Here is a 20,585-nt window from a genome sequence, read left to right as displayed (position 1 = left end):
GATGTAAATAGATCCTATATCTACCTAGGTAGGTAGGTAGATTGATAGATGACAAATAGATTATATAGATAGATGAACAGACAGATACACGTCATATAGAGCATAGATAAAGAAAAATAACAGAAATGCTTAGTGGTAAGTTCAGAGTCTAAAAAAGGTGAAAAGCTGAGTGGAAAAGGCTGCAGCAGGCTGGGAAAGGTCAGGCAGCAAGGAGGCCTGCGTGTCACATGTGGGAGGGGGACACGAGGAGGTGGGAGTGGCATTCAGGAGGGAAAAGTGGGGCCAGAGGACGTGGTTTGACCTGCCTGAGTCGCAGAGCGAGGATACGTGATGACAGCTTGCGGGGTTCAGCGCCCCCCCGGGCCCATGGTCTGGGCCGCCTGTGCCCCACACACTTCATCTCTCCTGGTCCTCTCTGTCCCTCTATGTCACACGTCTCGCAGAGGAGGACACCAAGGCCCAGGGCGGTCACTGATGGTGATGGCAGTGTACAGTAGGCGTGTTCGAGTCTGATTTCCAATCTCAGTCTCTGACCCCAAAACGTTCTGTGCCCCCTGGCAACGTGATGCGGTGCTGGCGGAAGGTTGTGCACAGTTCTCATGGGAACAAAGAACCTGCCTCCGAGGTTCGGCTCACACCTCACTTCGCCTCACGGGATTGAGAATAATCTGGACATTCCTGCCAGGCCTCCAGCCTTAGCTGTCTGGGCCTCTGGCCACTTACGGGCTCTCCGTGCTTGTCAAGGGGACGCAGGATGAGCAGGACTTGGACTGTTCCTGGGTGACTCGATGCTGCAGTGTGACAGCCTAGCAGCCCAGGGTGATATGGTAGAGCCTGGGATGCAATAGGAGGGCAGCTGCGTGGCGTCCCCGTCCAGGCTGAGGCCTGAGGCAGTGAGTGGGGGTTGTGAGCGTCTGTTAGGAGCCTGGGGGATCAGAACCGACACACACACCTGCCGGTCTGAGGCGGGGTGGTGACAGCGAGTGGTCTGCAATAAGAGCAGCATGGAGGCAAAGGCAGCCCTGTGCTGAGCCAGGAGGCGCGGCTCGGCTGGTGACATGACTTCTGTAAGCCCCCTGTTCCTGGGATGCGATGGTGTCTGCCTGTATGTCCCCATGACACCACAGTGACGGCTGAGTGATGTGAGCAAGGAAAGGGCTTTGCCTGCGTCCTGTGCGGTGTAGTCATCCCGGAAAACAGGGCCGGCACTGCAATCGCAAAATACCATTTGTGCTCAGCATTTCTGTGTTTGCTTCCAGCCTGCTCTTACCCTCAGGACGTGACGGCATCCCCCACGGGCTCCCCAGGGTGCACACGCGTCCCCCACAGGCTCCTCAGGACACACACGCGTCCCCCACAGGCTCCTCAGGACACACACGCGTTCCCCACGGGCCATCGTGTGTTCTCCAGGGGCTTCCTCCTGAAAGGTCAACCAGGTGTCGATACTCTTTAGTTCTTTTTCCCCACAATTGAAATCAGGTAGTATAACTGCAACTTAAAATGCTGCATATCAGCTTTCTTCTCATGCCCTATTGGGCGGTGTTGGGACGGAGTCCCAGAGAGCAGTTTCCAGATTCTCAGCCTCACGTGGGAAGGTGCTGGTTTGGTTATGCAACCCGCACATTTGCAGTACACAGCCCTATGTAGGCACTTATGTAACTAGTTGCATCAGCTGTAACCAGTTGGCCGTCAGCTATAACTAGTTGGCTGTCATCTGTAGTCAGTTGGCCGTCAGCTGTAACTAGCTGGCCATCAGCTATAACTAGTTGGCCGTCAACTATAACTAGTTGGCCGTCAGCTATAACCAGTTGGCCGTCAGCTATAACTAGTTGGCTGTCAGCTATAACTAGTTGGCTGTCAGCTGTAGTCAGTTGGCCATCAGCTGTAACCAGCTGGCCGTCAGCTATAACCAGTTGGCCGTCAGCTATAACCAGCTGGCCGTCAGCTGTAACCAGCTGGCCGTCAGCTGTAACCAGTTGGCCGTCAGCTGTAGTCAGTTGGCCGTCAGCTGTAACCAGGTGGCCGTCAGCTGTAACCAGCTGGCCGTCAGCTGTAACCAGGTGGCCGTCAGCTGTAACCAGTTGGCCGTCAGCTGTAACCAGGTGGCCGTCAGCTGTAACCAGGTGGCCGTCAGCTGTAACCAGTTGGCCGTCAGCTGTAACCAGGTGGCCGTCAGCCACTACTGCTCTTTACGCTATATAAATGCCGTGGCTGCGTTAGCAAGTGCAGATGGTATGGATCCTACTTCCTGTGTCTCCCTGGCCACCAGCCAGACTGGTGCAGGAGGACCCCTGGTTGGGGTACTGGTAGATGTTTGCTTTTTGTGTCTCACCGGCCACCATTGAGAATATAGCGGTATGAATCCCCATCCATGGCTCCGTTGTGGTTCCTTTTCAGCCTCACCATCACCTACATTCACTTGCCGGGAGCTGAGCCACTGCATTACAAGTGGAAAAACAACAGAAAGCCCTTTTTAATTTTATGGGTTGTCCTCGACTTGAAAAGTACCATTGATGATGATGCAAAGGGTCCTGTCCCTTCACCCTGGAGGACAAGAAACCTCCCTCCAGCGGCTCCTGGTCTGGCTGTTGCATCCTCAGCTGGGCCCCCTCTCCTGGTTTGTTCTCGGGCTTTGGCAGAAAAGCTCATTTCGGTGATGGATTCTCCTCTGTGACCTTCGTGTTGGGGTCTCAGTAGCACCGGGATGTTGGGGCCTCACCATTGCCTCCTGCTGTGCTGGGCAAGTAGCCCTCACGCTGAATTGAACTGCGGGAAGGGCAGCCTAACAGGCAGGATCCACAAACCTGGGGGATTTCTTTGGCTGTACTTTTGTATTTTTAAGTTGTCTTATATCAATTCCAGGGCCTTTGATCAGATATATCAGTATCATCTCAGCACTTTTAAAAAATGAATATGCTTCCTAATAAGATCCCAAATATTCTGACTGCAGACTTGAAGTAGTGTCTGGGGGTCTAGATTTGGGGAGAGGCTGACCTAGGTCTGACCCTCTGCCGGTTTGGGGAGTGACTTGGTCCCGGGGTCTAACTCGCAAGCCAAGGTGACACAGGGCCATGTGGCTGGGCTTTGGCTGAGGGTCCCTGGCTGAAGTTTCAAGCCTTGTGTGCTTATATTTCAATCTCAGACACAGCTGTGCATAAAGAAAACATATCACTTTCTTTATTAAGTATCCAGAAAGGTTGACTTTGTCTCAGTTTTGTGAACTGACTCGTCCTTTTTGTAAAGAAGAGAACTCCCTTGTCAGTAGGGCTTCGTAGGCCTAGTTGTCCTGCTGGTTACCTGGATGCCTTTGCTTTGGGAAGAATCCGTCCCTGCCCACCAGGTGGCGCTGTGGTCTCTGTAAATAGAGCACATTGAGCTGGGGGTGGGTAGGAGGGCCCGGGCTCTGTGTGTGTGTGTGTTGGGGGGGGGGGGTCCCGGGCTCTGTGTGTGTGCGTGTGTGTGTGTGTGTGATCCCGGGCTGTGTGTGTGTGTGTGTGTGTGTGTGTGTGTGTCAGAAGCAGCCGTATTGTAACTTTCTGCCCTGTTTTCCATTTATTGGCACAAATAACTTGCCAGAATGTGTCTAGGCTCGATGAAAATGCCAAGTACCGTCATTGGCCTTGAAGCTCAGGCATCTTATAGCCAGAGATCTGTACTTGTGTGCACTTCAGTGATGAAAACCAAACACACGCTAGTGTTTGGCAGGCAGGCCTGTCAGATTGCACAGGACTTTTTGCACCTCGAAATTCCATTAGTCATTGGCTGACTGTGCTCAAAGGTGAATTTTTGCCAAAAAAATCCTTTCCTCCACCTTCCAAAAGCTTTTTTTTCCCTTATAACTTTGGAATAATGATTTTATTATGTAAGTGTTGCCAGTAGCATTCTTTGAGTTACCAGGGCTGTTTTTTTAACCCTTAATTTACACAGGAAACATGTACTTTGTGTGGGGCACATCCATGACAGTTGGCAGTGCAGTTCACACGTTGCATGTGTGAGTGAACTTGTTAGTGCTGTGATTTTACTTGCAGTAGTTACGACTTATAAGTTGAGGTTAAAAAATTATAATTGTTCCAATGGGTGAGGTATGTTTTGTTCCTATAGTGCTAGTGAGTTAACACTGTTTAAAATAGTTTAGAGGCCTTCAGGGGTTTCGTCTACTTACTATTTTGAAAACGAAACCCAAAAACCTTGTTTATCAACAAGCCTCAAGTAGTAGAAGTACAGTTTATCTGTATGAAGTAATTTCCTGTCATTGTATTTTCAAATTCCAACAGGTTGTAAGAAGGTATATTCTGGGTTCGATTGTCGACAGTGAGAAGAAGTACGTAGAGGCCCTCACAAGGATTTTGGAGGTACCCAGATGTCACAGTACAGCTCATATGCATATTCTCGTAACGTTTTTGCATAGATATTTTTGTTACATGTAGGCATTATATGTGGACCATGAAATACTCAAATGTGTAGAATGCTCGGAAGAATTGAAAGACTGAGTCAGGATGTGTTTTAACATAAGTATAACTTATGTAAGGACGTTTCTCCACATTCTTTGGTCTTGATGAAAGCCTGCGTGTGTCTGTCTCTTAGCAATACGAGAGGCCGCTGTCCGAGATGGAGCCCAAGGTTCTGAGCGACCGGAAGCTGAGGGTGGTGTTCCGCCGCGTCAAGGAGGTCCTACAGTGTCACTGCATGTTCCAGATCGCGCTGGCCAGCCGCGTGGCCGAGTGGGACTCTGTGGAGATGATCGGAGACGTCTTCGTGGCCTCGGTGAGTGGGCCAGCGTGCCCGCGGGCTGCAGTATGCCCTTCCGATCCGGGTTGGTGTTTCACAGGACGTTAGTGTCCGAGGAGCGAGCCACGCTGCCATCCTGCACCACCAGCCAGCTGCCGCACCAGGATGCTCGGTCGTGAGCATTTGCAAGGGAAGCGGACAGTGGGCGCTGCTGGGAAGACCAGAGGAATGGCAGAGGTCGGGGGGAGGGGATCTGAAATGTGCAGCTGCCACTGCACGGAGTTCTGGGCACAGGAACAGGCAGTGTGCTCAGGCGTCTGTGTGGGGCGGGCTTGCTCGGGAAGCACGCTGGGATGTTGTCCCGGTTAAGCCCTTGGGCGTGAGGTCTCTCCCCCCTGGGGACAATGGGACACCCTGTGGGGAAATGCCTGCCTGTTTCTCAGACTTGTGCTGTGACTGGGTCGAGAGGGAGCCAGGCTAAGGCAGCAGCCGTTTTTCCACTCCTGGTATGGGAGCCGTTTAGGTTAGCTGCCTGGAAACCATTTTATTTTTGGTCCATTTGTGAATCACACGTAATGTGTGTTGCTCAGTTTCCCACTGAGATATCGGAAATTATGCATAAAACACAATGGATTCTCTGATTGATTTAAGACAATAATGCTGTCAAAGGGCTATGTAGGCTTGCAGGTTTTCGGTGTTCATATACTTACGTGAATGCTATAATAATCATACATGAAACCTTCGCCTTTTTCCTGTATAACTTATATGTGTGTAAGTTACAGGATGCTTTGAAATAACCTGGAAACAAAGTTCTCACTAAAATGTTTGCATAATCCCCTTCAGGGGTCTTGGTGACAAACTGAAAATAAATATTGGGCATTTACGTGGTTACTGCATTTTCTGCCGATTTATTATTGTTACGGTTATTAGATGGCAGCACCCTTCTCTAAGTGACGCTCACACCAGCTGTCCACCTGTGTGTCGTGCTTCCATCCTGGAGGATGTGTGGATCGTTACGAACCACACAGAGTGAGGCTCACGTTTGTGCCTCTTGGGGACTGTGTGTTTCTGGGAGCACAGGACAGTGAGCCTACCTGGCAACCCCCCCGCAGCCGGGACACGCAGGGTGGGGGCCACCTTCCCGCAGGGAGTGGCGAACGCCTGCTGTCAGGGCCGGGACTTCTGTGCCCTGAGCTGCATGACAGTCTTTCCTGGAGGTGGGACCCACAGGAGAGGACCCGCAGGAGTTTAAAGAAGGATGTGTGTAGTCAGGGACGTTTCCTGATGGAGACCCAGCCTGCCACGGTTTGGAACCAGGATGCCTCTAAGTGCCTGGGTCAGCCGAACAGTCACACCGCCTTTGAAACAGGGCCCGGCAGGTGTGTTTGCACATTGCATCACGGTCATGCTCGTCTGACGGGTATCGCAGGGGCTGGGTCTCCAGGTGTTTTGTTCTGACTGGAGAGGCAGCCTGTGCACACTGCGAGGTTTATGTTCCCCACCTTCTCCCGATTCCAGTTTTCCAAGTCCATGGTGCTGGACGCGTACAGTGAGTACGTGAACAACTTCAGCACGGCTGTGGCGATCCTCAAGAAAACATGCGCTACGAAGCCCGCGTTTCTGGAATTTCTGAAGGTAAGCAGGGGCTTTTCCCCATGTTGCGTTTCGACACCCTCTGATAACAGGTTCCGTGTCAAGTGCTTCACAGTGAAACGTTAGCTGGCCTTGCCTCCAGGTCAGGACGTCGTCCATCACGAGGCTGAGCTCCTCGGGGCCCCCGTGCCAGACGCACAGCTAGTTTGCAGCGGCAGCATAGCTTTCAAAAGCTTTTGCAGCTCTTTAAATGCATGTGATGGCTGCAGGGGCCGTCAGGAAGTGGGGTTCAGGTCCCGAGGATGCTGCCTTTTGCTTCCTGTTCTTTACCGTGACACTGGGACTCAGGAGCAGCCCTGGGGATGTGTGCTGACGTGTGTGGTGTCCGAGTCAACACTGTGAGCCGATCCTTGGAGCAGCCCAGAGGGTCTGACGGGTGGGGAGGCCCCTCCCCAAGGACGCTTGACTCTGAAGTCGTGCACAGTCCCCTCATGCGTGTGCACGTGTGACATTTCACAGCAGCAGGGCAGCCCTGTCACAGGCTGGGGTGTGAGTGGGACAAAAGAGCCCACCACACACTGAGCCAGGTTAAAGCTCCCCTCGACCCGTGGCCACCGCCGGCCCCAAGCCCCATTGGTGTGGTGAGACCCTGAGCCAGACTGTTCCAGCTACGTGGGAATTGCTGCTCCCTTCAGCCACTGAACGCAGGGAGGTCAAGGGTTTTTCTCGCCAACTATGTTTTATGTGTATTTGAGCTGAAAAATGCCCTCTACCCCCGCCACGCTGCAGGAACACAGCGGGGTCAGTTAGGGTTTCTAGGACACGCACCAGCCGCCGCTGGGGAGAGCTGCCGTCCTCTTATACTGCTTTCTCTTGGGGAAGAAAACACGGGATGATTTGAACACTCACTTGTTCTGAGGATTGTACGGTCTTGCTGACATGTCAGCACAGAGGGCATCACAGCCCTCACTCGTCAGCTCAGTGCCTGACGGGCAGCCTGGGGTGGAAGGCCTGCCCCACCCCATGTCACCACCACCCAGGGACCTGGTGTCTGGGGGCACAGATGCTCCAGCTGGGCTAGGCTGGGCTTTGCCGGCCACACGCAACCCCATGGCTGTAGCGCCTGCCCCACTGTGTGGCTGGCCAGCCGGCTGGAGCACCTCCGAGCTCAGTGGCCAGTCAGGGCGACAGGTGAGGTGGCCCCATGGCAGGGAGAGGAGCCCTCGGCCAGAACTCCTGTGGGAGCCTCTCCTGGGGCAGCTCGGCCAGAGCACAGACCCTGGGACAGCCTGGACCCCCACGCTGTCCTACCCAGAGCTAAGCCTGATGTGGGGTTTGGCCCACACACAGGACGAGCAGTGGCTGCCTGAAGGGCCTGCGACTGAACTTGGGATTCTGTGAGCTCCTCTTGGCGACTGCACGTTTCGTGTGGTTGTAGAATCTCAGAAACTAAATCAGTCCTTAGAGGAGTAAAATTCACCTGTAAGGTGATCAGCGGTGGCTCTTAACATGTGGGAGAAAAACAACCCAACATTCTGCTTCCAAAACCAGCCCCGACCGCTGGGGGCCAGGTGCCAGGAGGTGTGTGTGAGGTGACAGGAGGTGCAGGAAGGATTCCGAAGCCAGTCAGGATGAAAGGTGCCCCAGGGCCTGTCAGGGTGCAGGTCCCCAGGAGTGTCCCCGGAGACCTGGCAGGGGAGTGGGCAGCCCTGTAGTCAGGGCGGGGCCTGTGCCCTGACGCGGAGCCGCCTGACTGTCCCCACAGCAGACCCAGGAGTCCAGCCCCGACCGCGTCACCCTCTACAGCCTGATGATGACTCCCATCCAGAGGTTTCCTCAGTTCATCCTGCTGCTCCAGGTACCAGCTCGTCTCCGTGGGCCCTGTCTTCCATGTCATGCAGGCCCTTTGGAGCCGGCACTGCCTCTCCTCTGTGTGGGGCGGGGTGCATGGGACCTCCGCCGGCCTGGGTCCTGCGGTTTGCTTCTGTTGTGACACTCACTCCCGGGAAAGGTTCTGGGTCAGGGCTCGTCCCACGGGACAACCCCACGTCAGCGCCAGTCGCAAGTAGTGGGTGGGGCTGTTGGAAGTGGGAAGTCGGGGCTGGGCTGGAAGTGCTGGCTGGTTGGTTCTAATAGCTGGTTGGTTCCTCTGGCTACCAGCCCCACCCTGAAGCCGTTTAGGGCCCATCATGAGCATGGACTCAGGTGTGGTTGGAGGCGTCTGTCGTGTATAACGGCAAGTGCTGCTTTACCCCTGTCACTCAGAAATTCCTAGGGTTTCAGGGGCTCTGGGCCTCGACTGGGGACAAAGACCGAGTTAAAAAGTCTGGGTTTTAACTGCACAGCAGCTCTTGGCACTGGGGAGCTGGCTGGCCTCGGGGCACCAGGCAGACAGACATCGGCTCCTTTCCGGCTGGGCTGGGTCCTGGTCCACAGGGCCGGGGCAGGCCCCAAACCAGCCGTGCCAGTCCCTAAGTTAGTCATCTGCTGACAGGAGGGGGCACCCTGAGGAAGAGATTGCCCTTCGGACCTGCTGGTTTAGACAAACAGCTCTCGGCTCCATTTGCCGATTTGAACAGCAAAGCTGGTTTTGGGTGCAGATAGGAGATCACGTCAGGAAGACTGCCCTCCTGTTGGCCAGGCTGTCAGGCTGCCCACACGCACGTGGCCACCTCCAGTCTGCCCTCACGTCAGTGAATGGCAGGGCGTCTGTCAGGGAGCCACTCCTGGCCTCGCGATGGCTCAGCTGCCTCTGCTCAGGTCAGACGGCTGCGCTTGTGCCAGCGGATTAAAATCAACTGAAGCGTAATAGTGACATCATCCAGCGGGGACTGGCGCTTGGGAAATACTGCCAGGTCCCCGGCCCTGAGATTTTTGTGCCTTTTATAACTGACCAAATCTGTGTGAAAAGTACTTATTAAATAAGGGTTGTCATAAAAATATGAACGAGGACACACATTAAAGTGTTAATATTGGCTATTTGTGTGCATAGGCTTATAGTCATTTTTAAAATTCTTTCTATTCACATATATCTTCCAATGTATGTTCACTTGTATTAGAATATTAATAACAAAAGCTGTTATTTTTCCAAAATCAAAATATCCAGAAAATGTGTTTTATTTCTTCAGTTGAGAAGTGTTTACTGAGCTCTTAATATGTGAAGACACTGTCAGTTTCTAGGGAGGTGTCATGTGGAGGTCGTAGGGTGGTGAGGAAGGGAGAGGTCAGGAAACCAATTAGACAGTTAGTTCTTTACACTGGGGTCTCAGAAAGGCAAACCATAGGGTGCAGGGAGGAGTCATCACATGGGCGACAGCGAGGGCAGAATAGCCTTAGGAACCACGCCTGTAACAGCAGATGCAGGCTGTTTTTGCAAACTGTTAGTCGGTGCTTTAGTTGTCATGGGTCACCAGTCTCCTCCAAGAGCTGACTGGCAAGAACACAGAAATTGTTGTGTTTGTGGTGTTCTTTCCTGGAAGTGCTGTGTTTTCCATGAATAGTGCCACGTACTGAGTTAATTTTGTTTTTGCAAAATCAGCCACGTCATGATTCACTTAGTTTATTATCCTTCCCAGAAGTAGCTGATGTCATGTCAGCTTTCAGTTGCCAGCTTGTGGGGGATGCGGTTGTGGGCGTTGGAAGTTTGTGGGTGGTAACTGCCTACTTCCCCATATCTGCAGTCACGTGTCCCTTTTGCCTCGTTTCTCCGAAAGGACATGTTGAAGAACACGTCCCGAGGACACCCAGACAGGCTGCCCCTTCAGATGGCGCTGACGGAGCTCGAGACATTAGCAGACAAGTTAAATGAAAGGAAAAGAGACGCTGACCAGCGCTGCGAAATGAAACAAATAGCAAAAGCCATAAATGAGAGATACCTGAACAAGGTTGACAGAGATTTCTTCAACTCCATTCTGAAATTACTTTGGCTTTTACTAATGTGCTGTGATTATTTCAGCCATTTATTACTAACCCTTGGAGCTTTTGGGATGATTCCCTTGGCCCTGGTTCTTAACTGGGAGCTGATGGAGAGCCTCAGGCGGTCACCACTGGGACTGTGAGCTTCAGAGTCTGTGGCTTTGTTTCTTCACAGATTCATGAGGTCCGCACATGGGCCCAGGACCACAGAAAGGTTTAGAGAACTCTTTTAGTGAGTTTTGCTTTTGAAATGCGGTGTTTCATTTTAGATAATCACAGTTAAAGCATAAAATGCATATGTTTTTATTTGTACTTGTCCGTGCATGGGCATGTAGTATTTATTGTGAAAAGTGATGCATGATGCAAGATGAAAGTAGGTCCTTTGCAAAGCTGTGTTTCAGCTGTCTGTTTACAGTCTTTTGCTGCGACAGTGGTCTGACTTTGGGTAAGCTTTACCGTCTGATTCCCTGGTCCTCAGGAGGGCTTCAGTTGTATGAGCTGCAGTAAATAATTACATGATATGTAATATCCCTGCTCCCTAATCACCTTTTGTTTTTGTCAGTAGGGTTAATTTCCTACCCTATAGTGACATTCACTAATTGAAATATAAGAACTTTACTGTGATACATTTTTTTATTTTAATTTCATTTTATTTTTATTTTTTCCCTTCTTCCGCCTCCCCCCCACTCTGGTTCAAGCCATTGTTTCTCAGTCTAGTTGTGTAGGACACAGCTCCCTGGCCCATGCTGGTGTTATGGGCCTTGCGCTCCCCCCCGCTGAGGCAGTCAGTCGGCCACTCACAGCGGCTCACGGCAGCTCTCGCTGACTGCTGACCACTCATGCTGGCAGCTGCTCATGGCAACACACAACAGCCAGCAGCAGCCCACATTGACCTATGGCTGCTCACAGCAGCCCAGATCCAGGGAGACCTGTTGTTCACAATCTTAGCTGTAGAGGGCACAGCTCACTGGCCCATGTGGGAATCGAACCGGCGACCTCGGCCACCGGGCCAGCCCTACTGTAATACATTTTAAGCGCAGGCTTTTTTTCTGATTCTGCAAGTGATTTACATACAAATTTTTCTCAGCAGAAAATGACATTAAGTGGTAGTTACCATTTAAAATCGGCTTCCCTGTGGCACTTGAGTATTTTACGCCCGTGCAGTGCAGAGAGTGGTCGGGTCCTTACTGCCCGCCCGCGTGCATGCACATAGCAGCGCCCTTCTGTGAGCGTGTCAGGGAAGGTGGAGGTTAGAACCGGAAGGCAGCGGAGCTCATCTGGGCTGAGGGTTCTGGGTTTTCCCGCGGCCCACTTGTTACAATAAGTGACTTCTACGTGGTCGGGTCATTTGGCGAATTAACACAAAGCACCTATCCAGAGAACCACGAGTATTTTGTTGGCACCCTAAGAAGAGGAGGTGTTGACTTCATTGTGCAATTCTGTGGGAAAGTGGCGTTACAAAATATCACTTTCAATTGTAAACACTCCGGGTTGATACAGTGTTACAAGTGGCAGAATGGTTTGCTCAGCCATAGAATGAGAGGAAGGAATGGAGTGTTTATCCAGAGGCGTCATTTACGGAGAAGGAATATGTGAGTGACAGGTGACAATAAATTAAGCCCTCATTTGTGGAATTGGTATCTCTTAGCTTAGAGGTGTGTTCACAGGGGAATAGATTCTTTTCATTGTTTAGAATAACTGGAACCCTGTCTGTAAAACATTTAGTAAAAAAGCCACTTTCTAAGCTTTAGTACATATGTGAAGCCTGATTGGGAACATGTGGGCCCTCTTTAAAGAAAACAGTCCGTAAAATTTTGTTGCTGTATACACTCGTTTTGTTGTTGTTGTTTGTTTGTTTTGCAAGACTTCTTTCTCATCCTTTTTCTTTCTTTGATAAACTCGATTGTGGTAACTGTGTCAAGTGTGACTTTGCATATTCAGCTTCTCAGCAGTGGAAACCGATACCTCATTCGATCTGACGATATGATAGAGACCGTTTACAATGACAGAGGAGAAGTTACGAAAACCAAAGAACGCCGGCTCTTCATGTTAAATGACGTGCTGATGTGTGCCACAGTCGGTGCCCGGTAAGGAACCATTTCATTCCCTAGACAGCTGTGGACCCACGTGCGGTTGGTGGGACACACAGGTGGTGATGTGCTAATTCTCACGCACGCCAAGAGCGTCTGTGTGCAGAGCTTGCACAGCCAGTCCTGTGACTCAGGGAAGCGCAGATGGACCAGACAGCGTGTTTCTAAGGGGTTGCTAGTCACTGCCGGCAGAAACTAGGGCCATGTAGGTGCACATTCTCCTTAAGCACGGCTGACACCGGAATTGGAAACTAAGTTGTTTCTTTTCTAACCCCCCTCAGCCATCCACAGTTCTTGTTTTGATCTGTGTCAAGTTCTTTTTCCTTAGCTGCTTCTCTATAAGTGTATTTATTTATTTCTTTAAAACACATTATTCTTTTTTTTTTTCCCACTGGGGAATATTGGGGAATATTGGGGAGTGTGTTTCTCCAGGGCCCATCAGCTCCAAGTCATTGTCCTTCAATGTGTTGTGGAGGGCGCAGCTCAGCTCCAAGTCCAGTCGCCATTTTCAATCTTTAGTTGCAGGGGGCACAGCCCACCATCCCATGTGGGAATTGAACCGGCAACCTTGTTGTTGAGAGCTAACACTCTAACCAACTGAGCCATCCGGCTGCCCCTCTATAAATGTATTTTTGATAAATGTTTTTCTTACATAATTAAATTGCGTATATTCATATTCAGTGTAAACCAAGGAAATGAGTAAGGACACTTTATACTTCTTTCCTTTAACATCGTTTTACATCAGAACTGTTCCAGTACATAGGACACTCGTTGGTTGAGGATTTTAAAACATTTAAGGTCTTCAGATGAGGGAATTGACATACAACTGAATGAATGTGGGTGGTGCGATATGAAGTGGGGTCCTGAGCCGCTCAGAGTGGCTGTGAGAGTCAGTTCCATTCCCGGCGTTCGGGAAGCCAGTGGTGAACTGTTGGCGGTGTGAAGTTGTCTGCGCTGGGGGTATTGACACCGTGGAGAGTGGCCACTATGACAGAACGGGGCCCTCTCCTTCCAGTGAGAGCTGGCTGGTAGCATTTCCCAGCATACCACCACAGAGCAGAGTTTCATGCCTGTTGCCCTCACTCACCTGCCACCACACACTGCGGCTCCTCCTCCCGGGACCTCAGAGTGCCAGCAGGTGGCTGGCGGTGAGAATCTTGGCGCTCCATTGCAGTGCCACCTTCTCGGGACGCAAAAGGACTTGTACAGCCTCTAAGGACACCAAGACCCCGGCCGCCATCGCACTGAGGAGTCTGAAGTCAAACAGGAGGAACAGCGGCTTGGGTGCAGGGCCCTGGGCATCTGTCATTCTAAACACACATTCCGATTCATAGCATATGCACCCTGTTTCGCTTCTTACTCACTGGGTGGCTTGTGCCTCCCCCTTTCCGCTTCCCATGGGACCGAAGTGGAAATGGAAGCAGGACCCTCTGACATCAGGGAGGTTGGGTGGCGTGGGTGTGAATGGGCTCCCAGTAAGTCAAGGGCTTCGGTTTAAAGGCTGGCAGTTGGCACGTTGGGCGTTGCTCCCTGCACCTGGACTGTGCACACACATGCACACGCACACACAATGCACACGTGCACACACGCACACACATGTGCACATACACACGCGTGCACACGCACGCACGCGCACACGCACACACGCGCGCATGCACACACGTGCACACACATGCACGTACACACGTGCACGTGCATGCGCACACGCACACACACACATGTGCATGCACGCACGCACACACACACGTGAAGAAAAGCAAAATGTGATTCTCACTGGCTGTGCTTCTGCAAGGGCAGGCTTTCCTGTGCAGGCGCCGGAACACAGGTGTCTGCTCTGGTGTTCTCTGCCCGCCCGGCCTGCCCGGCTGTACAAGTGTGTTTTGTGTTTCTCTGCATTTTTGTTCCAGGTGTGAAAACAGAAGAACATAATCTGTATGGGTCATGGGATTTTTTTCCATTTCATTTCCACATACTAAGTATTTTAATCATGGCGTTTAATGACCTGATTTAATCTTATTAAAATGGTTATACTGTACCAAGTGAGAGGGCATGTCAGTGTTACCCCACATCACACAGTTGGCATAACTGTGCCCACGTAGATTTGCCCCGTTAACGTATTTGCCAGAACACTTGAGCATCGTGGCTCAGATGGCCACCAGGAAGCAGCCAGCTGGCTCCTTTGGGCTTTCAGGAGGTATGTCATGTGTCCTGTGTTCTCTGGGTTAGACTAGGAGCCTCCGCCCTGTCATCTAATTGGGGGCCTCCTCATGCAGCCAATGGTAACTACAGGTGAGCACGTCAGAGCACTGTGACACGGCCATGCAGGCATTCCTCTGGGGACATCTCCGGGACAGAGAGGGTCCCTGTGTCATTGTTCACAAAGTAAAAACCTGCCGGTTTTTGTTTTAGCACCTCACATGACAGCAGTGCCCTCACACCGACCAGCCAAAGGTACCTGCTGAAGTGGAGCGTCCCCCTGGGACATGTGGAGGTGATTGAGTACGGCCGGAGCGTGGGTGGAAGCGAGCTCAGCCGAGGTGCCGTGCCACACCCCCCCGGGAGCCTGGCCGTGGTGGCTGGTGTGAAGCCACGTAAGTGACACGTCACTCAAGTGTTTACAGAGGGGGCTGGTGTGCTCTGGGACAGAACTAGCCTCTGACACTGTTAAGAAGACCCGTTAAAGTGGCAACTGTTGGAGTGTGCGTTTTATGTTGGTGGGTGAACGAGGACCTTGGGATGTGTCCCCGTGGGCGAGCATCCTTTGGACTCAAGACCAAGCACTCCTGCACATGGGACGTTTGGTTTCTGTTCTGTGTTTGCCACGAGTCATGAGGACTGGGCCCCTCCTGCGTGAGCACTGAATTGGCGCTCAGGAGGTCCTGGCATGTGGATGGGGCCCCAGGTCAGCTCTGCGCCAGACCAGCTCCTCGCCCCTCCCCCTCTGCTTCAGCACCACCTCCCCCCCATGGAGGGGCCCTTGGCTCTGAATTTCACGAGGCAAAATGAGAGAAAGGTGTCAAAATGCTTCGCAGATGCTCCAACAGTTGCATGTTTATGCCTATTGTTTCCAAACGGTCTTCAGATTTGGATCTTCAGATTTGGAACTTAGCGTAGTAGTCATTACTTTCTCCTCCTCGGTTTCTTTTTTAACCCAAATGAGCCTGGCTAAGGTGTGTTCGCTCTCTGGCCTCTGCCCTGTGTTGTGGAGCACATGACATGCAGTGAGGGGAACTTGGCAGTGGACCTTTTCATACGGAAAGTGAGCCTGTCTATTAAATTTTAGTAATAAATATAAATAGGCAGTAATTAATCTTTCACATCATTTTTTCTGATACCTTTTAAAAGCTCTAACTTTCCTCACTGGACACACACATTCACTCAGATTCACAGAAGCCTGACACGAATATTGGGTCTCAATAAAGGGTCTCCTATTCCCAGGATGTTACTTGTCACTCCGTTTGGTAATCTGCCTGGTTCCCTGATCCCTGGCGCATGGTAACTCTTACTCTGGACTGGCTGACTTCTAATCATACTGCTACTTAAAGCAATGTGCACAGTCTCAACTGATAATCAAAATGCCGAACTGTTACAGAATTCAAAAGTGGGGCGGGCAGGGGCCGGGCGCAGAAAGGAGGGAAAGAACAAGGGCTTTCCAGATTGACCCACGTCATTGGAATTTTATGAGGTCAACTTGTATGTGGGTTCAAAGTTCTTAAAAATGCACTTAAATTATTTGGCAGTATCGATTGCACATCATATTTATGTCTAGATTTTGTGAATGAAAAATATGTGTATCTGTGTATGTTGTGATGGTGGCAATCTTAAGTGTATCTGTGAGTCAGAGTCCATCCTCGTGTTCAAATCGCTGATGATGCTTTGACCCAGGAAGCGGAGGCTGTGCCACGGCACCGTCTTCTTCACCTTTTTATGTGTGACTCACACCGAGCCAACTCAGAGCAAGACTGCAGTCAGCGAGCAATGTTAAAAGGCTAAAACAGGATGACTCGATTTTAAAAATGTTTTATGGAAGGAAGAATCTGGAAAAAGATTGCTACTGCATTTGCACCCTAAACGTTGCTGCAGCTTTCCATCAGCTTAGTGCGGGGAGCTCTGTAGTTCTCATTGCTAATTAAGAGAAATGTGTCACCTTGGAGAGTAAATCTCTTTCTTCATTCTGAATAAGAAGAACTTGGTTGTCATATTGTAAGTTAAGGAGACTTTGGGAAATATTTACAGACATGATTGTGCTTTGCAGACTTGCCGTGATTTTGTTCAATCGTATCTCTTGACAGAGCAAGGACGTAGGCTCAGAGGGCAGTCTGTCAGGAGCGTCTCTGCACTGCCCTGAACAGGGAGTTCAGTGCAGCTTGTTCTGCCATCAATAGAGATTTGTTCTGCTTCGTCCTCTGGGTGGAACCACACCTTAGGCATAACATGTCTGATCTTCGTCTGTCGTTGCCTTTGGTGGAGGTTGGTGGCGGAGTGCTGTGGCTCAGTGAGCTGTTATTGTAACGAGTTTACTTTAGGAAATAAGAATACTGCTAACTTAACCAGTGCATGAGGGATTCCCCTGCAAGTCGTTCGCTCCCTCCTGCTGGTCCTGCCAGTGGTATGATTTCCACCTAGAGCCGGACGTGCCGCAGCAGCTCAGTAAACATTTTCTGAGTGAATGAGGGAAGGAATGGAGTCACCAGTCACCATCACATTTAATCAAACTGTGTCTTCCCACCTGCCTGTTTCCCGAAGGCCTGTGCTGAAGCGAGCACGCATTCTCATAAACCCCCAAACGCGTGAGCTCAGACTGCACCCAAGGCCACTCACGTGGGAGGCAGGCGTCTGACACGCAAACTGCATGATGGGACGCGCTCCCTACTGGGCGCATGGCGGGCGCTCTGGGAACTCGAAAGGAGAAAGGTTTTCACAGACGATGCCTTTTAAGTTAGGCTTTAAAGGACTGGGATTTCAATAGATGGAGAGTGGAGGTTCATTTGTTCCCTCATTCATTCATTCAGCTGATAGTTACTGAGCAGCCAGCCACACCTGGCACCCCCTCTGGAAGCAGAGGAGGGAGCACATGTGTCCAGGATGTGGCAGGCTGTTCAGTGACTAGAACCGTCAGAGCCGTGACTGTCCCTCCAGCTCTGCTCATGGGTCCAGCCCCATCCACAGGAGTGTAACCAGAGGGGGCCCCTGGGCTCTCCTGGGATCTCCAGGACAGCGGACACTCGGCACTGGCTCTAGTTGGTGACAGTGCTGCCTCTGAGGGAAGGACTGAGAGCATCTGAGTGTCTGCATTAGGCTTCCCATCCGAGAAGCTGCTTTAGAGACGGGCCCTCATTCCATCTCCACCTGATGACCCTTCTATTCCTCTGGTGACACCAGGGGACAAAGCCAGGGGTTGGAGAAAGAAAACAAAGGAATTGCTCGTGACTTAGTAAGCTGTCTGCCTCTGGACTGGAGAGCAGAGTGAAGTTGATAGTGTGTAGGAGATGCCGCTCCTTGGTGAGAACTAACGTGCCTGTCCTCCCAGTAACGGATCTGTGTCACTGACAGGTGCTAGACTGTCTGACCGGCACTGTTTGGATGCAGCTTTCCACATGGGCCGTGGTGTCCTCAGCACAGATGTCCAGGGACGAGCCACCACCATCCTGGGATTCAGGGCTGCTGAAACTCTCCTTTAGGCGTCTCAGTTGTGTTGGATGCGTCACTTTTTAAGCTTTATTTGTTCATTATCTTTTGCCCATAGTGTCCAGTCGCCCATTTCAAGTGCACGGTGGCCTGTTACCTTGGAAGGGCCAAGAGGCCCCACCTGCCGAGGGCCAGGAGGCCCTGGGCACTGAGTCTGCAGCAGGAGGCTGATGGGGGGTCCCCAGCACTGGCTGCAGTCAGGGCCGTGGGGCCACAAGTCCCCTTGGCTCCCCAGCTTAGTGTGTGGGCCTCAGTTCCCGTCCATAAAGTGGGCTTAGTTTTAACTCCGAGCTATGAAAGGAGGGCTTTAGAGTAAATTGTCCTTAAAATGCCTTCTGGATTAAACCCTTTCCTTAACAAGTTAAAAGTTCTGTTTGAGTTGAAAGACGGACCTCACATTAGAACTTGGGGCCTCTGGTGAAAGGGTGGGTGCTACCGCTGATACAGGCCAGTGGCGTATTAACCCTGGGGCAGGGGTTCTCGTGGCCTGTCCCCAGTCACCCAGGAGAGGGACAGTCTGCTGTTAGGGACATCATGAGTCGGTCTGTGGGGCATCAATCCATGATATTGATATCGTTGGCACCAGCCTGCAGCCAGTGAGTCCCTCATGGTTTATGCAGAAGAAGCCGTGTCCCATCGATGAGCCGTGTCCCACGAGTGTGGCTGGGCTGTGCAGACATCCCCAATTGTTATGGAATGACTCAGATTTACCCTCAGTGCTTTTGTTCCTTCTGCAGCTCTTGCCCTTGTCATCCCTAAATTATTTTGAGAAACTGAGTTATAATTCTTGTTCTCAGTTGATATCCACGTGACGTTTGTGCTCTCTGAATGACTGTTCTGAAATTCAGTATTGGAAAGCTGGGTCTGTTATTCAGTGTGGGAGAGAGTGTGGGTGCACTGCCTAGTTACCGGTGCCTCCTGGAGGGGACGTGTGGCCGCTGGCAAGGGCCCCGGTGGGAGCTGCGCGTGGGAGAGGCACGCGTGGAACGTTCATTTGCTCTGCAGCATTCGTCTCCTTGAGTTGTGACATTTTATGGGCATTAAGTTTTCTCTCTAGTGCAAGGGCGTGAAAGCTGGTATCATGGTCCCCCGGCATTCCATGGGTTGGTTTAAGTTTCCAGACCCCTGCAATTATTTTGCAAAATTTTGTGCATTTTTCTGGGGTGATTTAAAGATTGCCCCAACTTCCTGAATTGGGGCTGGTGTTAGGAAGAGAAAGACTCAGAGACACGTCCCTGTCCTCCAGCGCGTTGGTCTGGCACACTCTGGGGGCTGCCTATTGCTTCTTAGTGACATGCCCCTCCCTGTGAGAGAAGAGAAGTGACCCTACTGCCAGAAATGGGGTCACTCTGTGCGGTGTTCTCAGCAGGAGCTTTATAACCGCAATTCAGTCTCCACACCTGGACGTCTTGGCACTTCAGGCTGCCAGGATCGAGCTTGCAGGAGCCGGAGAGGATGTGAGGGGCCTGTCACACAGCTCCTGCTCTGCAGGGACCTTCAGTGGACCACAGGGGACCTGCCAGCGAGCCCGGTTGCAGAAGATGGTGACTGAGAAACATCACCCATCTCAAGCGCTTCCCAAGGAGCAGCTCTTACTGTCTCCAGAAACGAGAGTACAGGCTGAATCTCAGTGCCATGTGCGAATGCCAGTACTGCTACTTTGTCATTACTTTCTGGTTAGTTACTTAATCCCTCAAAACAACAATGGGAGTCAAGCGTGGCTGTACTTCTCTGTCACAGGGAAGGTGCCCTGTTGCGAGTACACAATCAGCCTGGTTCTGTGCGGCTGTGATTGGACCAGCATCCGGGTCAGTGTTTCTGGCCTTTGTACTGTGAGGTATTCCATACTGAAGACTCCAGCAGTGAAAAGTGCTGTAGGAACGCATGGGGTGTGTCTCAAGGACACGCCGCCCTTGGCCCGGGCACTTGCAGGTAAAGGGACAGCAGCTCCAGGGAGCAAAACCACCCTGTTTGCCATTGGGACAGTTGTCAGCAGACTTTGGGTCTGCACTGCACGAATGACAGTATTTACAAATAGTGTTGGGAGTGAACTCTTGCTGCCCGTTGACCAGACTAAAACAGTTTAAGAACGTGGGGATGGCCGGTCCTTCTCGGTGCCCTTGTGTGCACGTGCATCCAGCGTGCGCCCGTGTGGGGTGTTCCCAGGGCATGGGGTAATAGCCGTCTTCACGTGTCAATGCTGAGCGCAGGGGATTTCAAGTGACCACATGGCGCTCTCCCTTGGCTGCTCCTTTTACTTGTGTATTTTAAGCTGCTGCAGTGACCTTGCCACTGGGAATGCTGATGTATGGACATCCTTGCGCGTAAATCATCTGCTGATCTGATGTCCGCTCTCAGCCAGAGGGAGGGGGTCTCTTCTGCCCCTGCAGCTCCCAGACAGGTGCCTGCGGGAGGGACAGCGAGAGAACTGGGTCTGCTGGCAGACCTCTGCACCTGCCTTCCCAAGCATTGTATGCGGCGGTGACATCGGCTGTGATGTCCCTGAAGGACAGGCCTTGGCGCGTCACTGTGTGTCTTCTTCCCCTCAGCACTTGACGCTGGTCAGCATGT

At 51.6% G+C, this 20,585-nt stretch overlaps 1 protein-coding gene across 12 annotated transcripts in view; it reads left to right on the top strand.

Moving 5' to 3' along the window:
* Window positions 1-20,585, top strand: part of ARHGEF10 (Rho guanine nucleotide exchange factor 10) — a 114,871-nt gene that overhangs the window by 65,607 nt on the left and 28,679 nt on the right. For 11 of the 12 annotated variants that reach the window (XR_012495418.2, XR_016019279.1, XM_019737575.3 and 8 more), the window contains 7 exons: window positions 4,275-4,352; window positions 4,585-4,764; window positions 6,247-6,363; window positions 8,087-8,179; window positions 10,035-10,205; window positions 12,178-12,323; window positions 14,736-14,917. Coding sequence is in view for 10 of the 12 variants with exons in the window: in XM_019737575.3 (XP_019593134.3) it covers window positions 4,275-4,352; window positions 4,585-4,764; window positions 6,247-6,363; window positions 8,087-8,179; window positions 10,035-10,205; window positions 12,178-12,323; window positions 14,736-14,917 (967 nt within the window). In the remaining 2 variants the exon portion in view is untranslated. The remainder of the gene's footprint in view (window positions 1-4,274; window positions 4,353-4,584; window positions 4,765-6,246; window positions 6,364-8,086; window positions 8,180-10,034; window positions 10,206-12,177; window positions 12,324-14,735; window positions 14,918-20,585) is intronic. The other variant, XM_074329274.2, reaches the window with a different exon arrangement.

Source organism: Rhinolophus sinicus, chromosome 16, assembly GCF_057876585.1.
Source record: "Rhinolophus sinicus isolate RSI-liver-muscle chromosome 16, RSI-T2T, whole genome shotgun sequence".
NCBI classification, from domain to species: domain Eukaryota; kingdom Metazoa; phylum Chordata; class Mammalia; order Chiroptera; family Rhinolophidae; genus Rhinolophus; species Rhinolophus sinicus.
Note: the sequence above shows the minus strand (reverse complement) of the source record. Positions and strands in the feature narration are given on the sequence as shown.